The 20,098-nt window shown below is 47.1% G+C and overlaps 1 protein-coding gene across 4 annotated transcripts in view; it reads left to right on the top strand.

Moving 5' to 3' along the window:
- The window catches only part of ABTB3 (ankyrin repeat and BTB domain containing 3), a gene marked incomplete at its 5' end in the record, with an annotated part of 291,518 nt that overhangs the window by 249,188 nt on the left and 22,232 nt on the right, over positions 1 to 20,098 (top strand). For 3 of the 4 annotated variants that reach the window (XM_082740558.1, XM_082740559.1, XM_082740561.1), the window contains 5 exons: positions 429 to 522; positions 639 to 774; positions 1,485 to 1,705; positions 3,153 to 3,331; positions 17,567 to 17,672. In XM_082740558.1, the coding sequence (XP_082596684.1) occupies positions 429 to 522; positions 639 to 774; positions 1,485 to 1,705; positions 3,153 to 3,331; positions 17,567 to 17,672 (736 nt within the window). The remainder of the gene's footprint in view (positions 1 to 428; positions 523 to 638; positions 775 to 1,484; positions 1,706 to 3,152; positions 3,332 to 17,566; positions 17,673 to 20,098) is intronic. The other variant, XM_082740560.1, reaches the window with a different exon arrangement.

Below are 20,098 nucleotides of genomic sequence, written 5' to 3'. Positions count from 1 at the left end.
ACTTTGTGTGCCAGACCCAAAAAGGGAGTCTTCCAGCACTCTGGTGCTGTGAGCACCGAAGGCAGTGCTTCTAGAAACTTGAACATACATGTCAATCCCCTGGCGATCTTGCTGAAATGCAAACTCTCATTCAGTTGGTCGAGGCGGGGCCCGAGAGCCAGCATTCCCGACAAGCTCCCAGGCGATGCTGATGCTGCTTTCCGCGGACCACACTTGGATAGTCCGAGCTTCTAGGAGATTCAAGCGGCACACTTGGATAGTGTCCGTTCACCGTCTGGCGTCCAGCTGCCCTCTCCCTGTGCCCATGGCCCCTGACCCAGAGGGAGGGCAGGAACCCTGGCATCGCACTGACTTCCACCAGCTTTTCCTCATGCGTGTCCTCACCGTGCATGTCCTCAAATGTCTCAGTGGCCCCTCTTCCTCCGCAGCTGCTCCTGGACGCCGGGGCCAAGGTGGAGGGCTCCGTGGAGCACGGCGAGGAGAACTACTCGGAAACCCCCCTGCAGCTGGCCGCCGCCGTAGGTAAGAGCCGCCGAGTCTCGTCCCCGCCAAGGGTCTGCGCCACCTTGGCCCTCAGTGTGTCTGTGACTGTATCTCTGCTTGATTCGCTTATAAAACCCCCTTCTCTGGGCTTGCAGGAAATTTTGAGCTGGTTAGTTTGCTGTTGGAGCGTGGTGCGGATCCCCTGATAGGAACCATGTACAGGAATGGAATTTCCACCACCCCCCAGGGGGATATGAACTCTTTCAGCCAGGCTGCAGCCCACGGACACAGGTAGGCTAGGACGGGCCAAAGCCACAAGGTCCCAAGCGGTGCTTGTTAAAAATGCAGATTCCCAGGCCTACCCCAGACCCACTACATCTCTGGATGTGGGGCCCAGAGGCAGGCCAGACCCCAGGCCTGGCCAGAGTGAGCTTAACCGCCAGCTTCCTGCTCAGAGCCAACTCCACGCAGTGCACATCCACTCAGATGGCCTTGTCTTGTCCTTTCCCGACCAGCTTTCACCTCACAGAAACGCTCCCCTTGGCCAGGGTTGGTCCGAGCCCGTCACCTCAGCTGCCAGGAAGGGACAAGAATCCATTTTAAAAAGAAGAAAACCCCCACACGTTTGGTTACTCCTCGTCTACATTTCCTTCAGGGTTTCCCCCATCCTGTTTTATTCCACAGAACCCAAATAAAGCAAACTCACTGTGGGGCCCTGTGCAGGCTGAAGGTTCTAGAACCTTCCAGATACTTGAGGAAAGCACTTAGCTCCAGACTGCCCTCAAGGAAACAAAGCCACTCATGCCCCACTGTCTCCTTCATCCTTAAAACATAAGCACCCATGGTCAGGCCTCTGAAACCACCCCCCACCCCCCACTCCAGAGTCATTCCCATCATTCCATTGTCTCCCATGAGTGGTCCCCGCATCCCACACCCCGTCCCTGCCCCGGCAAAGCCCTACCATCTCTGAGTGTCTTCCTCTCTGGGTTTATGATTGACAGGAATGTGTTCCGCAAACTGCTCGCTCAGCCAGAAAAGGAGAAGAGTGATATCCTGTCCCTGGAGGAGATTCTGGCCGAGGGGACTGACCTGGCGGAGACAGCCCCGCCTCCCCTGTGTGCCAGCCGCAACAGCAAGGCCAAACTGAGAGCCCTGAGGGAGGCCATGTATCACAGCGCTGAGCATGGCTACGTGGATGTCACAATTGATATCAGGAGCATAGGTCAGTCTGGGCGCCCTCCGCCGCTGGCCACAGCACCCCTGCCCAGCCCTAGCTCACTGACACACACACATGCACACACACACCCATGTGCACACACACACACACACACACACACACACCACGGGGCCAGGGAGCTTCTCATGTGCTGGTTGGAGCACAGGCAGGCTAAAACACCCACACGATCCCCAAAGGCCCATCCAACCCCAGGTCATTTTCTCATGATTCCCAAACTCCAGACCCTGAGAACTGAGGAATCGGAATCACCTGGGAGCTTGTCCGAATACAGATTGCCAGGCCCTACACCCAGAGGCTCTGCTGTCGAGGGTCTGGATGGATAAAGGCCGGAAATCTTTATGTTTAACAATCATCCCAGGTGGTTCCCAGTGGTTGGTGAATCACTGCCTTAGAGAACCAGGTCCATGAAGCAGGGGCCGGGAGACCTGCCAGGAAGGCCTGAGCTCCGGGTGCAAAGCCGCCCTGGGGGAAAGCAAGGCAGGGGTGGCTCCTCCTGAGTGAGCTAGCTCGGATCCAGCCCCTCCGTGTGTCCAGGGACCCGGCCAGCCCTCCCCTCCGCGTCTGGGCCCAGCGTGGGCCTTCACCAGAACGAGTGTGGCAGGTAGAGGGGGGCAGAGGAGCTGAGGAAAGCCCCCCCCCCACCGCCGCCATTCTGGACGTGGGCCTCTCCCTTCGAGTGACTGTTTAGTACATGGGACACGGATGCCACTGCCCCGTGAGCCTCTTTAGCAGGACAATGACACTCCGGACTCCGAATGGCCCGCTCTTGGGAAGCAGTAGGGAGACGCGCTCTGCCTCGGTGCCTCGCAGCTGCCCGAGCGGTTTCCGTTCCGGGAGGGAGGCCTGATGAAGCACCCACAGATGGCAAAGCTGTCTCTCGTGCAGAGCGGCAGCAGGCAGGGGTATCCTCCAGGGTCTCTCTCTGACATCCCATGGCTGTCCTGGAGGGAGCAGTAGAGGGTCAAGTCCGGCGATAAGTGTCACCAGCTCTGAGCTCTGTCACCAGCTCCTGGGCAAGACCCATCCTCCCTGAGCCTCCGTTCCCCCGCCCCCCAGAAGGCAGAAGGGGTAGAGGTAGACGGAGTCAGGACCCAGAAGGAGGGAGAAGGTGTAAGCAGCACGTGACACGTCCATGTTCTACATGACGGTTAGATCTGGTAGAATGCAGCTCCTCGTACCGTGGACGGCGTGCGCAGCTGGGCACCCAGAGCTAAGGGACCTGAATTATGAGCTTCAATTTCAACATCCACACGTCTTCAGGGAAAAAAAAGCAACACTGGCGCTGTTCACCCCACGTCCGGCTCTTGTCTTGGTCTCGTCATTTGGTGCTGTCCTGGGGAGAGGCCCGCTTGCAGATAAAAACACACCTTCTGTTGTGGTTGTTTTCTGTCTTTCCTCTCCTCCCCTCCGGGCCCTCCCCTTCCCCTCCCAGGGGTCCCGTGGACGCTGCACACGTGGCTGGAGTCTTTGCGGATCGCCTTCCAGCAGCACCGCAGGCCTCTCATCCAGTGCCTGCTGAAGGAGTTCAAGACCATTCAGGAGGAAGAGTACACAGAGGAGCTCGTTACCCAAGGCCTGCCCCTGATGTTTGAGATCTTGAAAGCGAGCAAGGTAGGAGAAGGTTAACGCCCTTGCGGTCCGTCGGTGGCAGAGAACCAGGCGGGAGGTTCACGACCTCGCCAGTCCCTTGGCCTGGTCCTGCCCTTTGGGTAGGAATCCCGCGGTCATGGCCACTGGTGGCTCAAACACCCAGCTGCTCCAGCTACTTGTGCTGTCGTTTGGGCACAGAGGACAGAGTAGAGAGATACCTTCTATCTCAGGGAATTAAGACGAAAGCTGGGTGCTTTCGCATGTGGCCCAAGGCCCTCTGAGTTTATGAAACAGTGTACAGTGGGTGTCACGGGCTCTGAGAGGTGTCAGCGGTCAGAGAAGGTGTCAGCGGAGGTGCAGAGACATGAGCAGGCCTGGACGGGCAGATGGGAATTCAACGGGAATTGACCCCCTTGGGTCAACGGGATACGGACCCTGCCGAGAATCCTGCAAAGCCAGGCCCTGGAGAAAGCTATTTGGGTACAGAGGATCAGATGAGTGTCACCCCTTCCTCAGGGGCCTCCTAATTCCTGCAACAGGGAAATGCTGCAACCCCATTAAAACATCAGTCCAGCCCTTAGGCCATTAGGAGATCAATTCTTAAAAATGTCTTTGGGGTCACTTGTTTGGCGCTACCACATAGATGTCTGGTCCTAGCCAGCAGGCCTGTGGGTTCACTGTGTGTGTCACTGGAAAGCTTTGAGGACAGACAGCAGAGATGGGCCCATCCCCCAGCCATCCATTTGGGGGGAGAGCCAAGGGCAGTGGGAGACTGTGACCGCTGCCCCACCACCAAGGCCACGGAAGCACCAGGCGTGGCCAGTCTGCCTGAGACACTCTGAAGAGTTTGTTAGTTTCCACGCACCCTGGAGCTTCTAAGCGGTCCCCAAGGGCCTGTATAGCACAGCGGTTCTGAGCGTGGACTCTGGAGCCAGACTACAGGGATTCAAGCCTCGCTGTGCCACTTCCCAGCCTTGTGACCCCACTCAAGTTACTTAACTTCCAGCTGCCTCAGTGTCCCTCCCTGATAATAAGGTATTATAATATATTAATCATAATTAATAATAATTATTATTTTCACTTATTTGTGGAGCATAACAAATAGCATGGAGGACATGGGGAGTTAGAGAGGAGAAGGGAGTTGGGGGAAATTGGAAGGGGAGGTGAACCATGAGAGACTATGGACTCTAAAAAACAATCTGAGGATTTTGAAGGGGTTGGGGGTGGGAGTTTGGGGTACTAGGTGGTGGGTATTATAAAGGGCACGAATTGCATGGAGCACTGGGTGTGGTGAAAAATAATGAATACTGTTATGCTGAAAATAAAAAATAAATTTAAAAAAAATAATAATAATAATAATTATTATTATTATCATTATCAAATAATAATTATTATATTAACCTCTTAGGGTGGTTGTGAAGATAACAAAAGTCAGCGCCCTTCAAACTATCCCTGCAACTTAGTGCGGGCTTTGCAAGTGACTCTGCCGTAAAGACGGCCTCAGGAGAGGATGCGGCACTGTTTCCCAGAGGGAGCTCTGTAGAAACCATCCCCTCAGAACCTTTAACACCCCACTGCAGCGCACGTACCAACCAGCCACAAATACTGACCTGAGAACAGGCTAGACTCTTGGCCGTGAGCTCATCTCCAGAAAGATGCTGGAGTAACATTGGGTTACTCCAATTTCTCTCCTGCAGAGTCTCGAATACTCTAATTCACAAAGGCAATCGGGTGTTTCCCAAACTCATTTGACCTTGGAACCCTTTTATAATGAACTGTCTCAAGACACAAATGAGGAATTTTTTAAGCTAAAATATATATTTTATATTTACTATAGAAGATGATATATATTTATAAATGTTTTGTTTATAGTAGATAATGTATACTTACTATAGAAAAATATATATATTATATATATTATATATTTACTATATATAAGGATTAACTCAATCTTCACAAACAACCTTGGAAGGAGGGAATGTTCTTATTTGCATTTAACAGGTGGGTAACTGAGACACAGAGCAGGTGATCACTTGCCCAAGGTCACACAGTTAAGTGGCAGAGCTGGGCTTGAACCCAGGCAGCCTGGCTCTAGCACCAGCCTCTTACCCCTTTGCTCCGGAACACACTTTCTAGAACTCTGAGGTTCCCTCTAGGACAGTGAGGCCCCTGAAGTCTCAGGAGGAATGGGCCTCTGACCCTAAAGGGCAGATGGGTTCCCCTTGCCAGGCTGGGCCAACAGGGTGTCCAAAGAGTGAGAGGGGCACAGAGAGCTCCTTTCTCAGGATGGCAGGGTTGGCCCAGCAGCAGAGTGGCAGCAACGAGGCCCGTCTGCTCTTCGAGCCGCTGCGGAGCACCTGGCCTGGGGTCCAGAGCAGCTCTCATGAGATATTCTCATCAGCAGCCTAGCCTCAGTCCGGAGTCTCAGGGCCCCCTCTGGGCTGGATTTGCACCTAATGGAAGCCCGACCAGGACCCAAAGCGGGAGCGTGAGTGCCAGCATAACAAGCCACAGCGATTCCACAGAGAGCAAAACCTGATGGAAGCATCCAAAACCAAACCCTCCCTGCCCGTCACTCTTCAGCCTGCCAACTTTGAATGAATGAATGAATGAATGAATGAATGAAGTGCACTTTCACCTTAGCAATTACCTAAGAAGCCACTTCAGTGGAAAACATTCCTAAATCTGTTCCCAGGGTTAGAGGTTTTTTTGTTTGTTTGTTTTGTTTTGTTTTGTTGTTCCTAAGTTTTTGTTTTGTTTTTTGTTTTGTTTTGTTTTGTTTTGTTTTGTTTTGACAGAGAGAGATACAGCAAGAGAGGGAACACAAGCAGGGGGAGTGGGAGAGGGAGAAGCAGGCTTCCCACCAAGCCACAGTGTGGGGCTTGATCTCAGGACCTCAGGATCATGACCTGACCCAAAGGCAGATGCTTAATGACCGAGCCCCCACTAGGCGCCCCAGAGTTAGAAGTTCTAACTTGTTTTTGGTTTCTTGGTCTTTGTTTGTTCCATTTTTAGGCTATAGTAGGAATTCCAGAAATTACTGAGGCATCCTGTATATTAAGTAAACCTAATCCATAGGTTTTTTAAGTAAGTTCAAGTAAGCTGGAGTTTTGGAGTGTGACATACATACAGAAAAGTGCTCAGATCGTCACTATAGATCCTAGCGAGTTTTCATGTTAGTGAAATAGACCTGTGTGGTCAGCACCTCACCCAAGAAAGAGAACATTACTACACCCTAGCAGACCCCTTATGCCCCACTCAGCTACTACCCGCTAAAGGACAGCCAATGGCTGGGGCGGGGCTGTGGGGAAAAAGGGAGGAGCCTTTGCCAGGAGATGTGGACTAGAGGCTGCTCCCCATCAGCCATAGTGATCTTCAAGGGTGGAGGGACCCAGGCATGAGGCAGGAGCAACAAATTGTCAGGAGCAAGCCACTTGGGAAGGATGGCGCACTCAGGAAGAGTTGGGTTTGCTCTTATAAGGGGTTCAGTGGCAACCCCTACTGGTGAAGTGGGGTATTACACATTATGTATATTGGCAGTAGAAGGAAAGAGGTGATTGATTTCCCATGACTATGGTGTGAGGCCAAGCATTCCCAGAACATGAGTGATATCCTTACGGTCAAAAGAAGACTGGAGAAAGATGGTGGCAGAAAAAGAGTTGAGATAGCTCTACAAAGCTTGCCCTCCCCTGCGACCTATTGGAGGATGATGGTAGCCACACATCACACAACCGGCCGGCATTGTTCCTTCTCCTTCGTTAAAGGAGTCCTGTTCACATCACATCTGTTGTTCTGTGTGGACAGGTATCTGGTTTTATCAGATGGATAAGAAACAGTGGATAAGGAGATAGAAATCCCAGAAATAAATTCACTTTCTGGTCAACTCACAGAAATACAGCTGTCCTATAAAGTAAAGCATATGCCTTCCCATCTTTGCCTTGAGCTCATTCATACATTACTTGAAATCTGGTTGCAGGTGTGTGTATGTTGGGTTTATTTTTTTCTCTCTCTTCTAAATTTTACCTTCAAAGGAATTCAGCATCTCTAGATTTTCCAGGAACAGAACAATATAGCCATTTCTGTTTAAAGAAAGTTCCTGGTCCATTTCTCCCACACGTAACTCCCCAGGGCATTGAATCATTCCACAGTCACCAGGTCTGACTATGCCGCAGTGGTGATGGGACAGACACATTCTTTCTCCTGGGGTTTGCTCTGTCCAGGGGAGGGGCAGACACCTGGTAAGCAAGGAAACAGTGATACAGTGATACAGGATACAGTGATACAGTGTCTGCAGGGAGGAGTCGTCAGGCAAGGCATAATGTAGACAAGGCGTAAGGAAGGTCTCCCTGAGAAGGTAGCGTTTGAACAACCACTGACGTGAGGAAAAAGCTCCAGCTGTGCAGAGGTCTGGGGGGCAAAAGCATTCCAAGTGGGGAGCTGAGGCTCTTAACAGGAACGTGCTTGGTGTATTGAGGTTACAGGAAAAAGAGCAAGGTGACTGATGCAGGGGGACAAATAAGAATCAGAGGGAAAAATCAGATTGCACGAGTCATTCTCCATGGTGAAAAGTGTAGTGTCCTTCCACACGTGGTGACTAGATCACCGCTGGAGGTTTCAGAGACAAGACCTTATCTGTGGGGGGGGTTTTTCTTGTGATTTGTACGCAGTTTTATTTTTTCTCAATTTTTAATTGAAACATCTTAGTTTTTTAAGCTTTTGATTTAGAGATTATAGATTCACATGCAATTTATATACTACTATATAGCCTTTGCTCGGTTTCCCCTACTGGCAGTATCTTACTAGGCTATGGTAAAAAACCACAACCACGAAATTGATGTGATACAGCCAACACACAGAGAAATCTCCATCCCCCGCAGGATTCCCTCATGTTGTACTCTCAGCCCAAACCCATTTCCCTTCAGCCGCCACCCCATTCTTACCCCCTGGCAACATCTAATCTGGTCTCCATTTCTCTAATTTTATTTCAAGGATGTAATTTTGGGGGTGCTGGGGTGGCGCGGTCAGTTAAGCATCCGACTCTTGGTGTTGGCTCAGGTCATAATCTCAGCGTCATGAGACTGAGCCCCATATCAAATAAATAATTAAATATTTTCAAAAAAAAAAAAAAGAAGAAGAAGAAGAAGAAGAATGTAATTTTGGTGGAATCATACGGTATAGGACTTTTTAGAATGAGATTTTCTCACTCAACACAATTCTCGGAAGATTCTTTGGGTTGTTGGATGTATTCATAGTTTGTTTCTTGTCATTGCTGAGCAGTGCCCTGTAGCACAGACATACCACAGTTTGCGTGCCCACTCACCCACCAAAGGTCAAGGACAGCTGAATTGTTTCCAGTTTCAAGCTGTTACAAATATAGCTGTTCTAAACATTCGTGCACAAGGTTTCATCCAAATGTATGTCTTCCTCTTTCTGGGATAAACGTCCAGGAGTGTGATCGCTGGGTTGTATGGCGCTAGCTGTGTGATTTGGGGTTTTTTGTTTGTTTTGTTTTGTTTAAAGATTTTATTTATTTGACAGACAGAGATCACAAGTAAGCAGAGAGGCAGGCGGGCGGCGGTGGGGGGCAGTGGGTGGGTAGCAGGCCCCGTGCTGAGCAGAGAACCCGATATGGGGCTTGATTCCAGGACCCTGGGATCATGACCTGAGCTGAAGGCAGAGGCTTTAACCCACTGAGCCACTCAGGCGCCCCTGTGTGATTTGTTTTTAAACAAAGTGCTGAACTGTTTTGGAGAGTGGCTGTACCGTTTGACATTCCCACCAGCAAAGTAGGAATGAGCCCATTTCTGTACATCCTCGCAGTTTGCCATTACTGCTCTTTTTTTATTTCCGCCATTCTGATAGATGTGCAAGTGACATCTCGTGGTTTTAATTTCCATTTCCCTAAATGGCTCGCGGTGTTGAACATATTTTCATGTGCTTATCTGCCATCTGTACATCCTCTTCTGTGAAATGTCTCTTTGTGTCTTTGCCTGTGTTCTAATTAAGTTGTCTGATTTTTAGCTGTTGATTTTGAGTGAGACAGATCTTTTGTCAGATAGGTGGTCTGCACCTATTTTGTCACATTCGGTAGCTTTTTTTTTTTTTTTTTAAATCCTTTTGACAGGATCTTTCACAGAGCAAAAGCTTTTAATTTTGAGGAAATCTAATGGATCAGGTTTGTTTTTTTTTTAATGGAGATTTCACTTTGGGCATCAAGTAATAGAACTCCTTGCCTTCCCCTAAATCATGAATATTTCCTCATATTTTTTCCTAGAAATTTTAGTTTTATGTTTTCTACTGAGTCGTTTTGCATTCATTTTTGTATGAGGTGTAGGACTTTCATCAAGGTTTTTGGTTTTTGTGTTTTTGTTGGTTTGCCTAGGGATGGTATCTTAGCTTCCCTTGTTGGACAGGTTGTCTCTCCTTCATTGAATAACTTTTGCACATTTGTCAAAAACAAGTTGGGCATATTCATGTGGGTCTCTTTCTGGGGTCTCCACTCTGCTCTACTGATCTGTGTCTGTCCCTCCACCATTAACCATACCATCTTGATTAGTGTAGCTGTAAAATAAATTTGGAAGTTAGGTAGACTTACTCTTTCCATTTTCTTCTTCTTTTTTTTTAAATTTTTTTATTCTTCTTTTTAAAAATGATGGTAGCCATGTTCTTTGGCTTTCCATATCAATTTTGGGTTTGGTTTTGTTTTTTTTTTTTTCAATTAAACTCTACCCTCGATGTGTGGGTTCAGAATTCACGACCTGAAGATAAAAAGTCACATGTTCCTTTGACTGAGCCAGCCAGGCACCCCTCCATATAAATTTTAAAATAAACTTACTGTATCAAACAACAACCATATCCTGCGGAAATTTGGATGGGCGTTGCATTCAACCTCTAGGTCAATACAGTGAGAATTGACCTCTTTGCTATATTAAATCTTTCAGTGTATGAATTGTATTTCTTCATGTACTTAGATTGTCTTTGATTTTTGAGATTTATTTATTTATTTGAGGGGGGGAGAGCAGAGAGAGGGGCAGAGGATGAGGCAGAATCCTAAAGCAGACTCCCTGCTGAGCGGGGAACCCAACGCAATGCTCCATCTCACGACCCTGAGACCATGACTTGAGCCGCTATCAAGAGTCACCACTTAACTGAGCCACCCAGGCGTCCCAATCGTCTTTGATCTCTTTCATCAATACTGTGGAGTTTGCAGCATACAAGTCGTGTTTTGTTAGATTTATCTAAATGTATTTCTCCCTTTTTTGAGCAATTGTATATATTTTTATTTTTTGTCCATGTGTTCATTGCTAGGACAAAGAAATACAATTGATTTCTCTATGTTTATCTCGTATTCTCCAACCTTGCTGGATTCGTTTATTCTAGGAATTTTTTGTAGATCTACTGGGATTTTCTCCTTAGATAATCATGTCATCTGCAAATAAAGATAGTTGTACTTCTTCCTTTTCAATCTGACCCTGAAGATTTCTTTGGGGGAGAGTTTTTTTCAACTATGAATTCAATTTCTTTAATAGCTATACAGCTATTCAGGTGATCTCTTTAATATTGGATGCATTAGGGTACTTTTTTGGGGAGGAATTGGTTCATTTCATCTGCGTTGACAGATTTATGTGGGTAGAGTTGTTCGTCGTAATCCCCCTTCTTATCTTATGACGTCTGTAGTCTGTTGTGCTAGCCCTTGTTTCATTCCTGATTCTGTTAATATGTGTTCTTTATTTTTTCCTTTGACAGTCTTTTCTAAGAATTCACTCTGTGTTTCATTATTTTCTCTACTATTTTTCTATTTTAACCTCCATCGATTGTTGCTCTTACCTTTATTATTTGCTTGCTTTAGGTTTATTTTGCTTTTCTTTTTCCAGGTTCTCGAATAGGAACTTAGATTACTGATTTGAGACTTTTTCTCTTATATATGCATTTTATACCGTGTATATCCTTCTCCACACTGCTCTGGCTGTGTACCGTAAATTTTGATGTTATTTTCATTTTTCATTCAGTTCAGTGTTATTTTTTTATTTCCCCCTGGAACTTTCTTTTTTTTTTTTTTTTTGGACTTACGGATTATTTAGCCATGTGTTGTTTAGCTTCCAAATGTTTGGAGATTTTCTTATTATGTTATTGATTTCTAGTTTGACTCCACTGGGGTCAGAGAGTACCTTCTGTATTACTTGATCATTTTAAGTTTTTGAGTTTGGCTTTATGGCCCTACGTATGGTCTATCGTGATATCTTCCATCGACACTTGAAAACACTGTTTTCTGCTATGTTCAAGTGGAGTGTTCTATAAGTATCAGGAAAATTCTGTTGGTTGATGGTGATGTTGAGTCTTCGTAGCCTATGCTATCAGTTCAGATAGGGGTGTTGAAGTCTTCAACTATAATTGTGGATTTGTCTGTTTCTCCTATCAGTTCTCTCAGAATCACATAGAAGACACATATAAGCTCTGTTTTTGGGCGCCTACACATTTAGGGCTGCAATATCTTCTTGGTGAATTAACCCTTTTATCATTAAATAATGCTCCTCCCTGCTTCTGTTCATTTTCTTTGCTCTGAAATCCACTTTATCTGATAATAATATAGCCACTCCTGCTTCTTTTTGATTAAGGTTTGCATAATTTTTTTTTACCCTCTTACTTTCAACCTACCTTTTTCATTATATTTAAAATGATTTCTTCCCCTGGGGCTAAAATACATTATATGTTAATAAAAAACAAAAAATTTTTTAAAAAGTGATTTCCTGTAAACAACATATAGTTGAGCTCTTCATCCGTTCTGCCAATCTCTGTCTTTTAATTGGTATATTTAGACCATTTATATTTTTTGATATTTTAGGGCTTACATCTGCCATCTTATTTTTTGTTTTCTGTTTGGTTTCTCTGCCTTAGGTTTTCTTTTCCCTGCCTTCCTGTGGGCTACTTGAACATATTTTTGAATTCCATTTTTATTTGTCTGTAATTTTTTTGATAGCTTTTGTACAGTCTCATATCGCTTTTCTAGTGGTTGCTTGCAGTATTCCATTATATATATGTAACAGCACATTCTACTGGTACCATCTTTTTACTAGTTCAAGTGAAATAAAGAACCTTGCCTCCCTTTATGCCCATTTACCCTCCCCCACTTATGACATAATCGTCTTTAAATATTTCCTCTACCCGCATTTAAAGCCACATCAAACAGTGTTACAATTTTTGTACCAACAATCAAATGTAATTAGGAAACTCAAGAGGAGAAAGAAGGCTATTATGCTTACCCATATTCTTGTTTACCATGTTCTTTCTTCCTTCCTGAGGTTCCAAGCTTACTGTTTTATCCCTTCCTTTCAATTTAGGGAAATTTCTTTAACCATTCTTCTAGGGGAATTTTCCTGGTGACACATTCTCTAAGTTTTCCTTCATCTGAGAATGTCTGATTTCCCTTTTATTACTAAAAGATACTGTCACGGGTTATTATTTGTTTGATATTTTCCTTTACATCAACTTATCATCTGTTAAATGCATTTAGAAAGGAAATGTTAAAGTACTACCATAAACAGAAAGTCTGCATCACTTGCCATGAATAGAGGGGACATATCAGAATACACAGGTGACTATTTAAAAGCACTTTATTGTGTGTTCGATTTCATTTTTTACACAATTCCAGTGACAGACATGGGACTCTGGCTGACCTCAGGGAACTCCGGTGGCCCTCCCATCTCTTTGGTGCCCTTCCCATACTTTTTCCGGGTGTGTTCGAGAGAGAGGCCCATTGCTTACAGATCAGTCCAGCACATCCCACAAAGGAGGGCCCATCTAGGGACAAACCACTGTTGACAATGGACTGAGGCAGAGAACTCATTGCCATTGTCCCCCTGAAAGTAACAATATTTCCAGCATCTCCTGATTTTGAGATGTGGCTTTTTTCACCTTTTAGCATTTCACAATTTGAAATGGGTCTTTGAAAACGGATGTGTGTATTTAATGCAGTGAGGTCTTTTTTTTTTTTTCTCTCCCTAAAAGCTGCCAATAATTGTATGACATTTTAGAATCTAGAAAAAGAGAGATTGGTTTGAATTGTAGGAAATTGCTGTTCGTTTGAGGGGTTACAAAAATGGTCAAATCTCGGCACTTTCCTTTGGTTCAGTCTAATGGTACGCTGTGATCTGATCCTTTTTAGTTCTCCTACCAACCTCAGCAAGCAGATATTTTTAATCCACTTTGGAAGAGGATGCCAAGACCCGGAAAAGCTGAGTAACTTTCCTAAGGTCACAGAGCTAGTGAACGAGGAGCCAGAATTGGCACCCAACCCCATCTGGCCCCACTGCCCCATGTTTTTACCACTGTGTAGAACCCCTGCCTAATTCCCCTAAAAAGGCACTTGGGGATCAATCCCAGCATTCCTTTCTGAAGAAAAGAAAATGTTTTTGTGTCTTCTTAGGAGAGAAGTGAGGGTCTAAGAGAGGAAAGATGTCATCCCCAAATTCACAGGTGCCCCCCTCAGGCATTGCCTACCAACCGTGACATTAAGAACTTCACTTCACTCCCCTTTCATTCTATGGAGCCACATGGTTCTGAATCCTCAAGTCCCAAGTTCACACCATGTGCACACCCAGCATTTTCCATGAGAGACCTGAATGGCTGGTCCCTAGCAGCATACCAGTAACCACTGCTAACCAGGTGCCATGTACTCAGCTCAGCCAGACGTCCACCCATCCAGCCCACGCCTTCGCCTAAAAGTACTTCTCTTAAATGTACAACTCAGAGGAGAGTATAAGTATCTTCCCAGCACACCTACCCCACCTACCCACACCTCCGTTCTGCTGCCTTCCAGTTGAAGGCCAGAGTTAACCAAATCCAACAGATACCCCAAACTGACCATCTAACTCAGCGGGTCTCTCCCCACTGAAGCTATTAACTGATACTAATTACAGCACCCCTTCTTGCTCGGAGGAGCCCTCCTGGGGTTGTGATTCATTTGGGTGCTGGGGAACTAGAGGGAATGAGACCAACAACCCCTCTACCTGGAGGAAAGGAACAGGAAAGGGTACAGAGCAGACACCTCAACAAACCCAGAGGAAGTCAAGGATAGAGTGGGGAGTTTTCTCTTGCGGGGGGCTGGTGTCTGAAAGAGAGGTGGCCTGAAAGCCTTGAGAAAAGCAGCATTTTGGGTCCTGACCTTGGGAGCATCACCATCAACCTTCACGTGGTGTCCAGCGCTTAGCAGATGCCCAGTCAATAGTCGAAGAAAGAATTAACGCGTGAATGGCCACATGGCTTAGCACATGGTGTGATGTTCACATTCATGAGAACTTTAGGGGATATGTGACCAAAGCCCAGGGAATGGCCAGTGTCCACTTTGACCCTTGACTCTTCCTCTTTCTCTTTCTCCTGAACTTCTAATACTTTCATCATAATCATCCTCTTTCCTCAGGGGGTAGGGGGGTTTATTTCGCCAATAATAGACTTCATTTTTTAGAATGGCTTTAGCTTTACAGAAAAATTGAAAAGACAGCACAGGGGTCCCCACACAACCCCTCACCCACATTCCCTTGTTATTAACATCTTACAGTGGCGCGGTACATTTGTTGTAGTGAATGAGCCCACACTGAGACATTATTCCATACTTTATTCCTATTTCCTTAGTGTTTGTGTCTTCTCCTGCTCCAGGATCCCATCCAGAACACCACATGACTCCTCTTGGCCAAGACCACTTCTCAGACTCGTTTTTTTGGTGACCTTGACAAATTTTGAGGAGTCCTAATCAAATATACCATAAAGGATGCCCTCTCCCGGAAGAGGGGATGTTTTTCTTGCTGTTAGACTGAGGTTGTGGGTTTAGAGCAGAGGACTACAGAGGTCAAGTGCCATTCCCACCACATTAAGGGCACACACTCTCAACCTGAGTGTTCACTGCCAACATTGACCCCAGGCCACCCAGTCCAGGAAGTACATCTTCCTTCATTCCATTACCCGAGGTGGTTAGACACTTGCTTGTTTTTCTGTGGTTTCCACAGAAACCAGACACAGTATCTCGCTGCCCTCCCTGCTTAGGGTGTCATGGAGACCTGAAGTCAAGGTGTCCACAGGGCTGTGTTCCTTTCCAGAAGCTGCAAGGAAGAATGCACCTGCAAGCTCATTTAGGTTTGGGTAGAATTGACTTCCTGGTGGTTGTAAGACTAAGGCCCCACTTCCTTGCTGCCTGCCACTGGGGGTCCCATTCCTCTCGCAGAGCTGTTGCCCGCACTCCCCCACTCAAGCTTGCCATGGGGTCCCTTCCATCTGGAAACCAGCGACCGCACATCAAGTCCTTCTCAGGCTTCAAATCCCTTGACTTCCTCTTCTCCCCCATCCCTTCTGAATCCTCTTCTGCCTCTAATTTTAAGGGCTTCTTGTGATTGCAGTGGGCCTGCCCGGATAATCCAGAATAATATACTTACTTTAAGGTCAATTGAAACCTTAGTTAGCAACCTTAATTACCCTCATGGAGCCCCTTTTGCCCTGTAATGGAACATATTTGCAGGCGTGCTATCTCATGGTATTCTCAGTGCCAGGGATTCGGGGACTACAGTCTCCGGGGTGGGGGGGCGCCATAGCTGTGCCCAGTGCACGGCAGTCCTCAAACCTTAGTGTGCCTGGGAATTATGGGCAGAGCTCGGTATCATGGATCCTGACTCAGTGGGCCTGGGGTGCTCATCTGCCTTTCTGACCGGCTCCCAGGCCTCTTCGCTGCTGGTGGTCTCTGGAACCCATCTTGAGGCACAGGCTTAAGGCCAGGGGAAGCAAATGTACAGCTGTAGCTCAGGTCAAACCCAAGAGAGCCCCAGAATCACCAGGACACTCGTTCAAATCAAGATTGCTGGGCCCTGCCTTCAGTGTTTCTCAGTCAGAAGGTCTGGAACGGGACCAGAGAATTTGCATTTCCAACGACTCCAGGTGATGCTGATGCTGTTGGTCCAGGGACCACACTCTGAGAAACCACAGGAAGCCATGAGACCGGCTATCGCTTTGTGGATGTCAAGAGGAGCGTTTAACACCTTTTGGTCCTAAGACGTCATCTTTGAAAGCAGAATTCCTTTGTCCAATATTGATTGCGTCCCTGTAGGCACCTGTGTGGATCACACCCCTGGCATCGTGGTGTCTTGAATCAAACGGTTGATTCTCTTTTCATGTGTCGAGCTGTATCCTGCTTCGGGAGCACGATGAAAGAGGTTCAAGAATATCTCAAACCACGGACGTCATCAGTTGCTCCAAACCCATCTTTTTAAAAAAAACCAAAAATAATATTTATTGTGCGTGGTCATAGAAAATGCCGATAAAACTGAAAAGGGAAAACATCGTGAGCCCACCCAAAGGGGGCAACCCTACTCTTCCAGATGTTTTCTGTACCTGTCAATCTGAGTATATATGTGTAGAGGGTTTTATTTCCAAAAATACACGGTACACACTGTGTTGTAACCTACTTTCCGTAATATATTGTAAATGCCTTTCTACCTCACCCCCATTTTCAGCTCCTGGTTTCAATCCCCTTCACCCAGTAAAAAGCATCAGATGCCATGATTTGTGGCTTCCCTCCCACGCACCTGCAGATGAAGGCAGATTAATGATCAGCAGCGGGGCCCAGCGGGGAGAGGCAAAAGCACGAAGAACACGGGGCAATGAGAAACGGGCTCCTTTGTCCCTGGGCGATCAGAGGCAGCTGTCGCTCTGTACCACAGGACTTGTTTCCCCCCTTTATTTGGAGCAAGTGATTCAGCTGAGCATTCCTGGATCCGGATATGCCTCAGCACCAAAATCACGTTCCTAAGAAAGCTGAATCAGGAGCATTTGTGTCTGGGTATCGGAGAGCAGTCATGGGATCACAAGGGCTTCCTGCTGCTGCTTTCAGGATAATTCGCTGCTTCTAGCACTACAGAGTATTGATCAAGGTGTGATTGGGGTAAAAACTTATTTTCCACTCTGCGAGCTGTGAAACTTGCTTTCCGATGGGTGGTAACTGATTGGAGCGAGGGGGAAGGATTTAATTACAAAGTAAGCTCTCGCCAGTGAACAGACCAGAAACAGACAACAGTCCAACACAGCAAGCAAATGCAGGGCTTGCGAAACACACTGAGTGGTGTGAGGCCTGGTGGAGGGGGCGAAGGGGAGGTGGGGGGCCTTAGAACCTGCCAAAAGTTTCGGGCCCCTCTTGCCTGGGAGGCAGGCATTCCTGCTGACAGCTTGGATGAGGCCGTGCAGGGCCCAGCAGCATGAACTTTTCTTTCTTTGCTGCAGAACGAGGTCATCAGCCAGCAGCTGTGCGTCATCTTCACCCACTGCTACGGGCCCTACCCCATCCCCAAGCTCACGGAGATCAAGCGCAAGCAGACCTCGCGCCTGGGTGAGTGGCATTGTGGTTGGAGCCCACAGAGGTAGCAAAGTCCCCTAGAGAATCTTAGGCGGTGCTGGAGGGCACGGAGGATGGATACAGGAGTCCGGCAGGTAGAGATCGTGGTACCAGTGATCACAGGATAGCTGGAGACTACACCTTGGAAATGTGGACAGGAGACTGGCCAATACCTCGTCCCTCTAACTGAAGGACTTCATCCCACAGAGATAGACAGAGAGACAGACCCAGGGCCCGTGCACTTCCTGCACAGGTGGTTTCCCCATTCTGAAGGAAGGCTGAGCTGTGCGGGCAGCTCTCCCCCTAGCCCCGTCCTCACCCTCTCATCTAAGAAGTCCCCATTCCTCCCTGAGGAGGAACAAGCAGGGGACAGTGACAGGCCAGCAGTGTTCCTCTGATGGAGTCCCTCTGCACAGACGGAGGAGGAGAGGAAACAAGTGCTCCCATGCACACACACACACACACACACACACACACACACACAGAGTGTACTCGAGCTGAGGAGACGGATCACTCTGAGATCCCATCCGAGTAGCAGTAATCCCTGTTTGTTCTGCTTGGACATGGCATGGGGCTGGCCCCAGCCTAGCAGTCCCAGCTTCTGGAATTTTCCAGAAGAACCCTTTCATCGGGCACTGATTTCATTCAGAGGATCCTGGGGCTGCCGTAAGCTGGCTGATCGGTCTGAAAAAAAAAGCAAAGCAATGCTTGGCTGCCTTGAAGCCTGATATACGAGGCTCCTGCTGCAGGGGCCTTTCTCCTCGCTGCCTGGGAAATGATAAAATATGAAAGATAAAGAATGCCTTTTCCAGGGAAGGTTGGGGACTTTCCTACTTCCTGTGAACTTTTCCTGTAAAGACTGGGAAGCCTTTGAGAGATGGGAGCATCTGAAAATGCGATTCTTTAACAAAACCATTACGTTTGGAAGAGGTGCACTAGTTAAAATTAGTGAGAAGTCCTGAATAACTTGCTAATGTAAACGATACCACTTTTTGCTAAAACAAAAAAGTTAGTAACCAAGTCAAATCTTGTCTGTTTTTTTTTATGCCCGTTGGATACAATGTACCAAAACCACGAATATTTCCACCTTATAGAAAGCAGGTGTTAATTAAAATGTTATCAGGGCAACGCATTGCAAAGACCAATCATATTAACAGACTTCAGAGACTGACGTTTTGTTACACTCCCAGGCCGTAGCAATCCTGTCTGACATCTCGGTGCCTTTACAAGATACCCTCGTTAGAGCCAGCATTTGCAGAGGCCATTCAATGACACAGCATAAAATCTGCTTTCCTGTAGTTATAGGCGAGGAGGGAACATTTTTTTCCTCCTGAATTTGCTGAGCTTTCCTTCACCTGCAATTAAAAGGGCCTCATTTTCAAGCCACGCACTAGAATTTCAGGGGTTAGCACTGAGAGAAGACAGGCAGGCCTGAGAGGCTCAAAGCTTACTGTGTAGGAGAAAGAGGGCAGAATAAAATTATGAGTAAGTGCACGATGGAAAACGTAGGGCTTCCCTCTTCAGTAGAGCATTTCCAGCTAGGATGACTGAAAGTCGCCAAACAGTGGCCCTTTAGAGACCTGCTTTAAAGGCAAGATAGGTGTGATTCATGACTAGGGTCCCAGATTGGAATTTCTGAAGAGCCAGGAGGCCATATAAGTGAGTGAAATGGGTTCCCTATAAGACAGTAGGGAGTGGTGGGGGCTGTAGCCCACTGATGCCTGATTTTTTTGTGACTGCGTTGTCCTCTTGCCCTCCCAGTGAATTCTGGGAGAGAATGGTTAAAAGAACCACAGGTAGGAGACATGAGTAATTTGGGAAACAGGAGTGGGGGCTGGTTGGAGGTGGGCAGTAGGAGTGAGAGGGGGTGGTTGTTCAGAAGGAGAAGGTTACGCCAAACCTTTAGTGTTTAAAGCAAGTGGAGAAGGGAATTTTAGTCAACTCCGAGGACATCTCCGGTAGCCTCTTTTCTCTTCATCTGGGTTGTTCAGAAGTGTGTGAGTTTTTTAATAAAATACCTAATGATAGTGGGATTATAAGTGATTTTGACTGTTTTATGCTTTTTTGATATGTTCTAAGTTTCAAGTTTTTCTAATGGGAAGAAGTGAGGTAGCTATATGTAGCGACAGAAATGTGAATGGAGAGCCACCTTCTGGGGCCACCCGGGGGCTGAGGGGCCACCTCCCCTTCAAAGGCTGGAAGAGAAGGGTCGCCAGGAATCTAAATTCTGGCTTCAAGTTACAGCAGGATCTGGGCAAAGTGGGGCCAGGCCAGGGGTCCAAGGTACTACTGTCGGGGGGGCCCAATGACTGGCATCATGGCCCCCAGGAATGCAGGGGATTGGTCTAAACCCCCAGCCTAAACCCAGCCAAAGGAAGCAGCAGGAGTTTCATTTCAGCATAGCGCTTTAAGCCCTGGAG

Source organism: Mustela nivalis (assembly GCF_964662115.1).
Source record: "Mustela nivalis genome assembly, chromosome: 7".
Classification (NCBI taxonomy): domain Eukaryota; kingdom Metazoa; phylum Chordata; class Mammalia; order Carnivora; family Mustelidae; genus Mustela; species Mustela nivalis.
The sequence above is the reverse complement of the archived record's forward strand: the minus strand, read 5'-3'. Positions and strand labels throughout refer to the sequence as shown.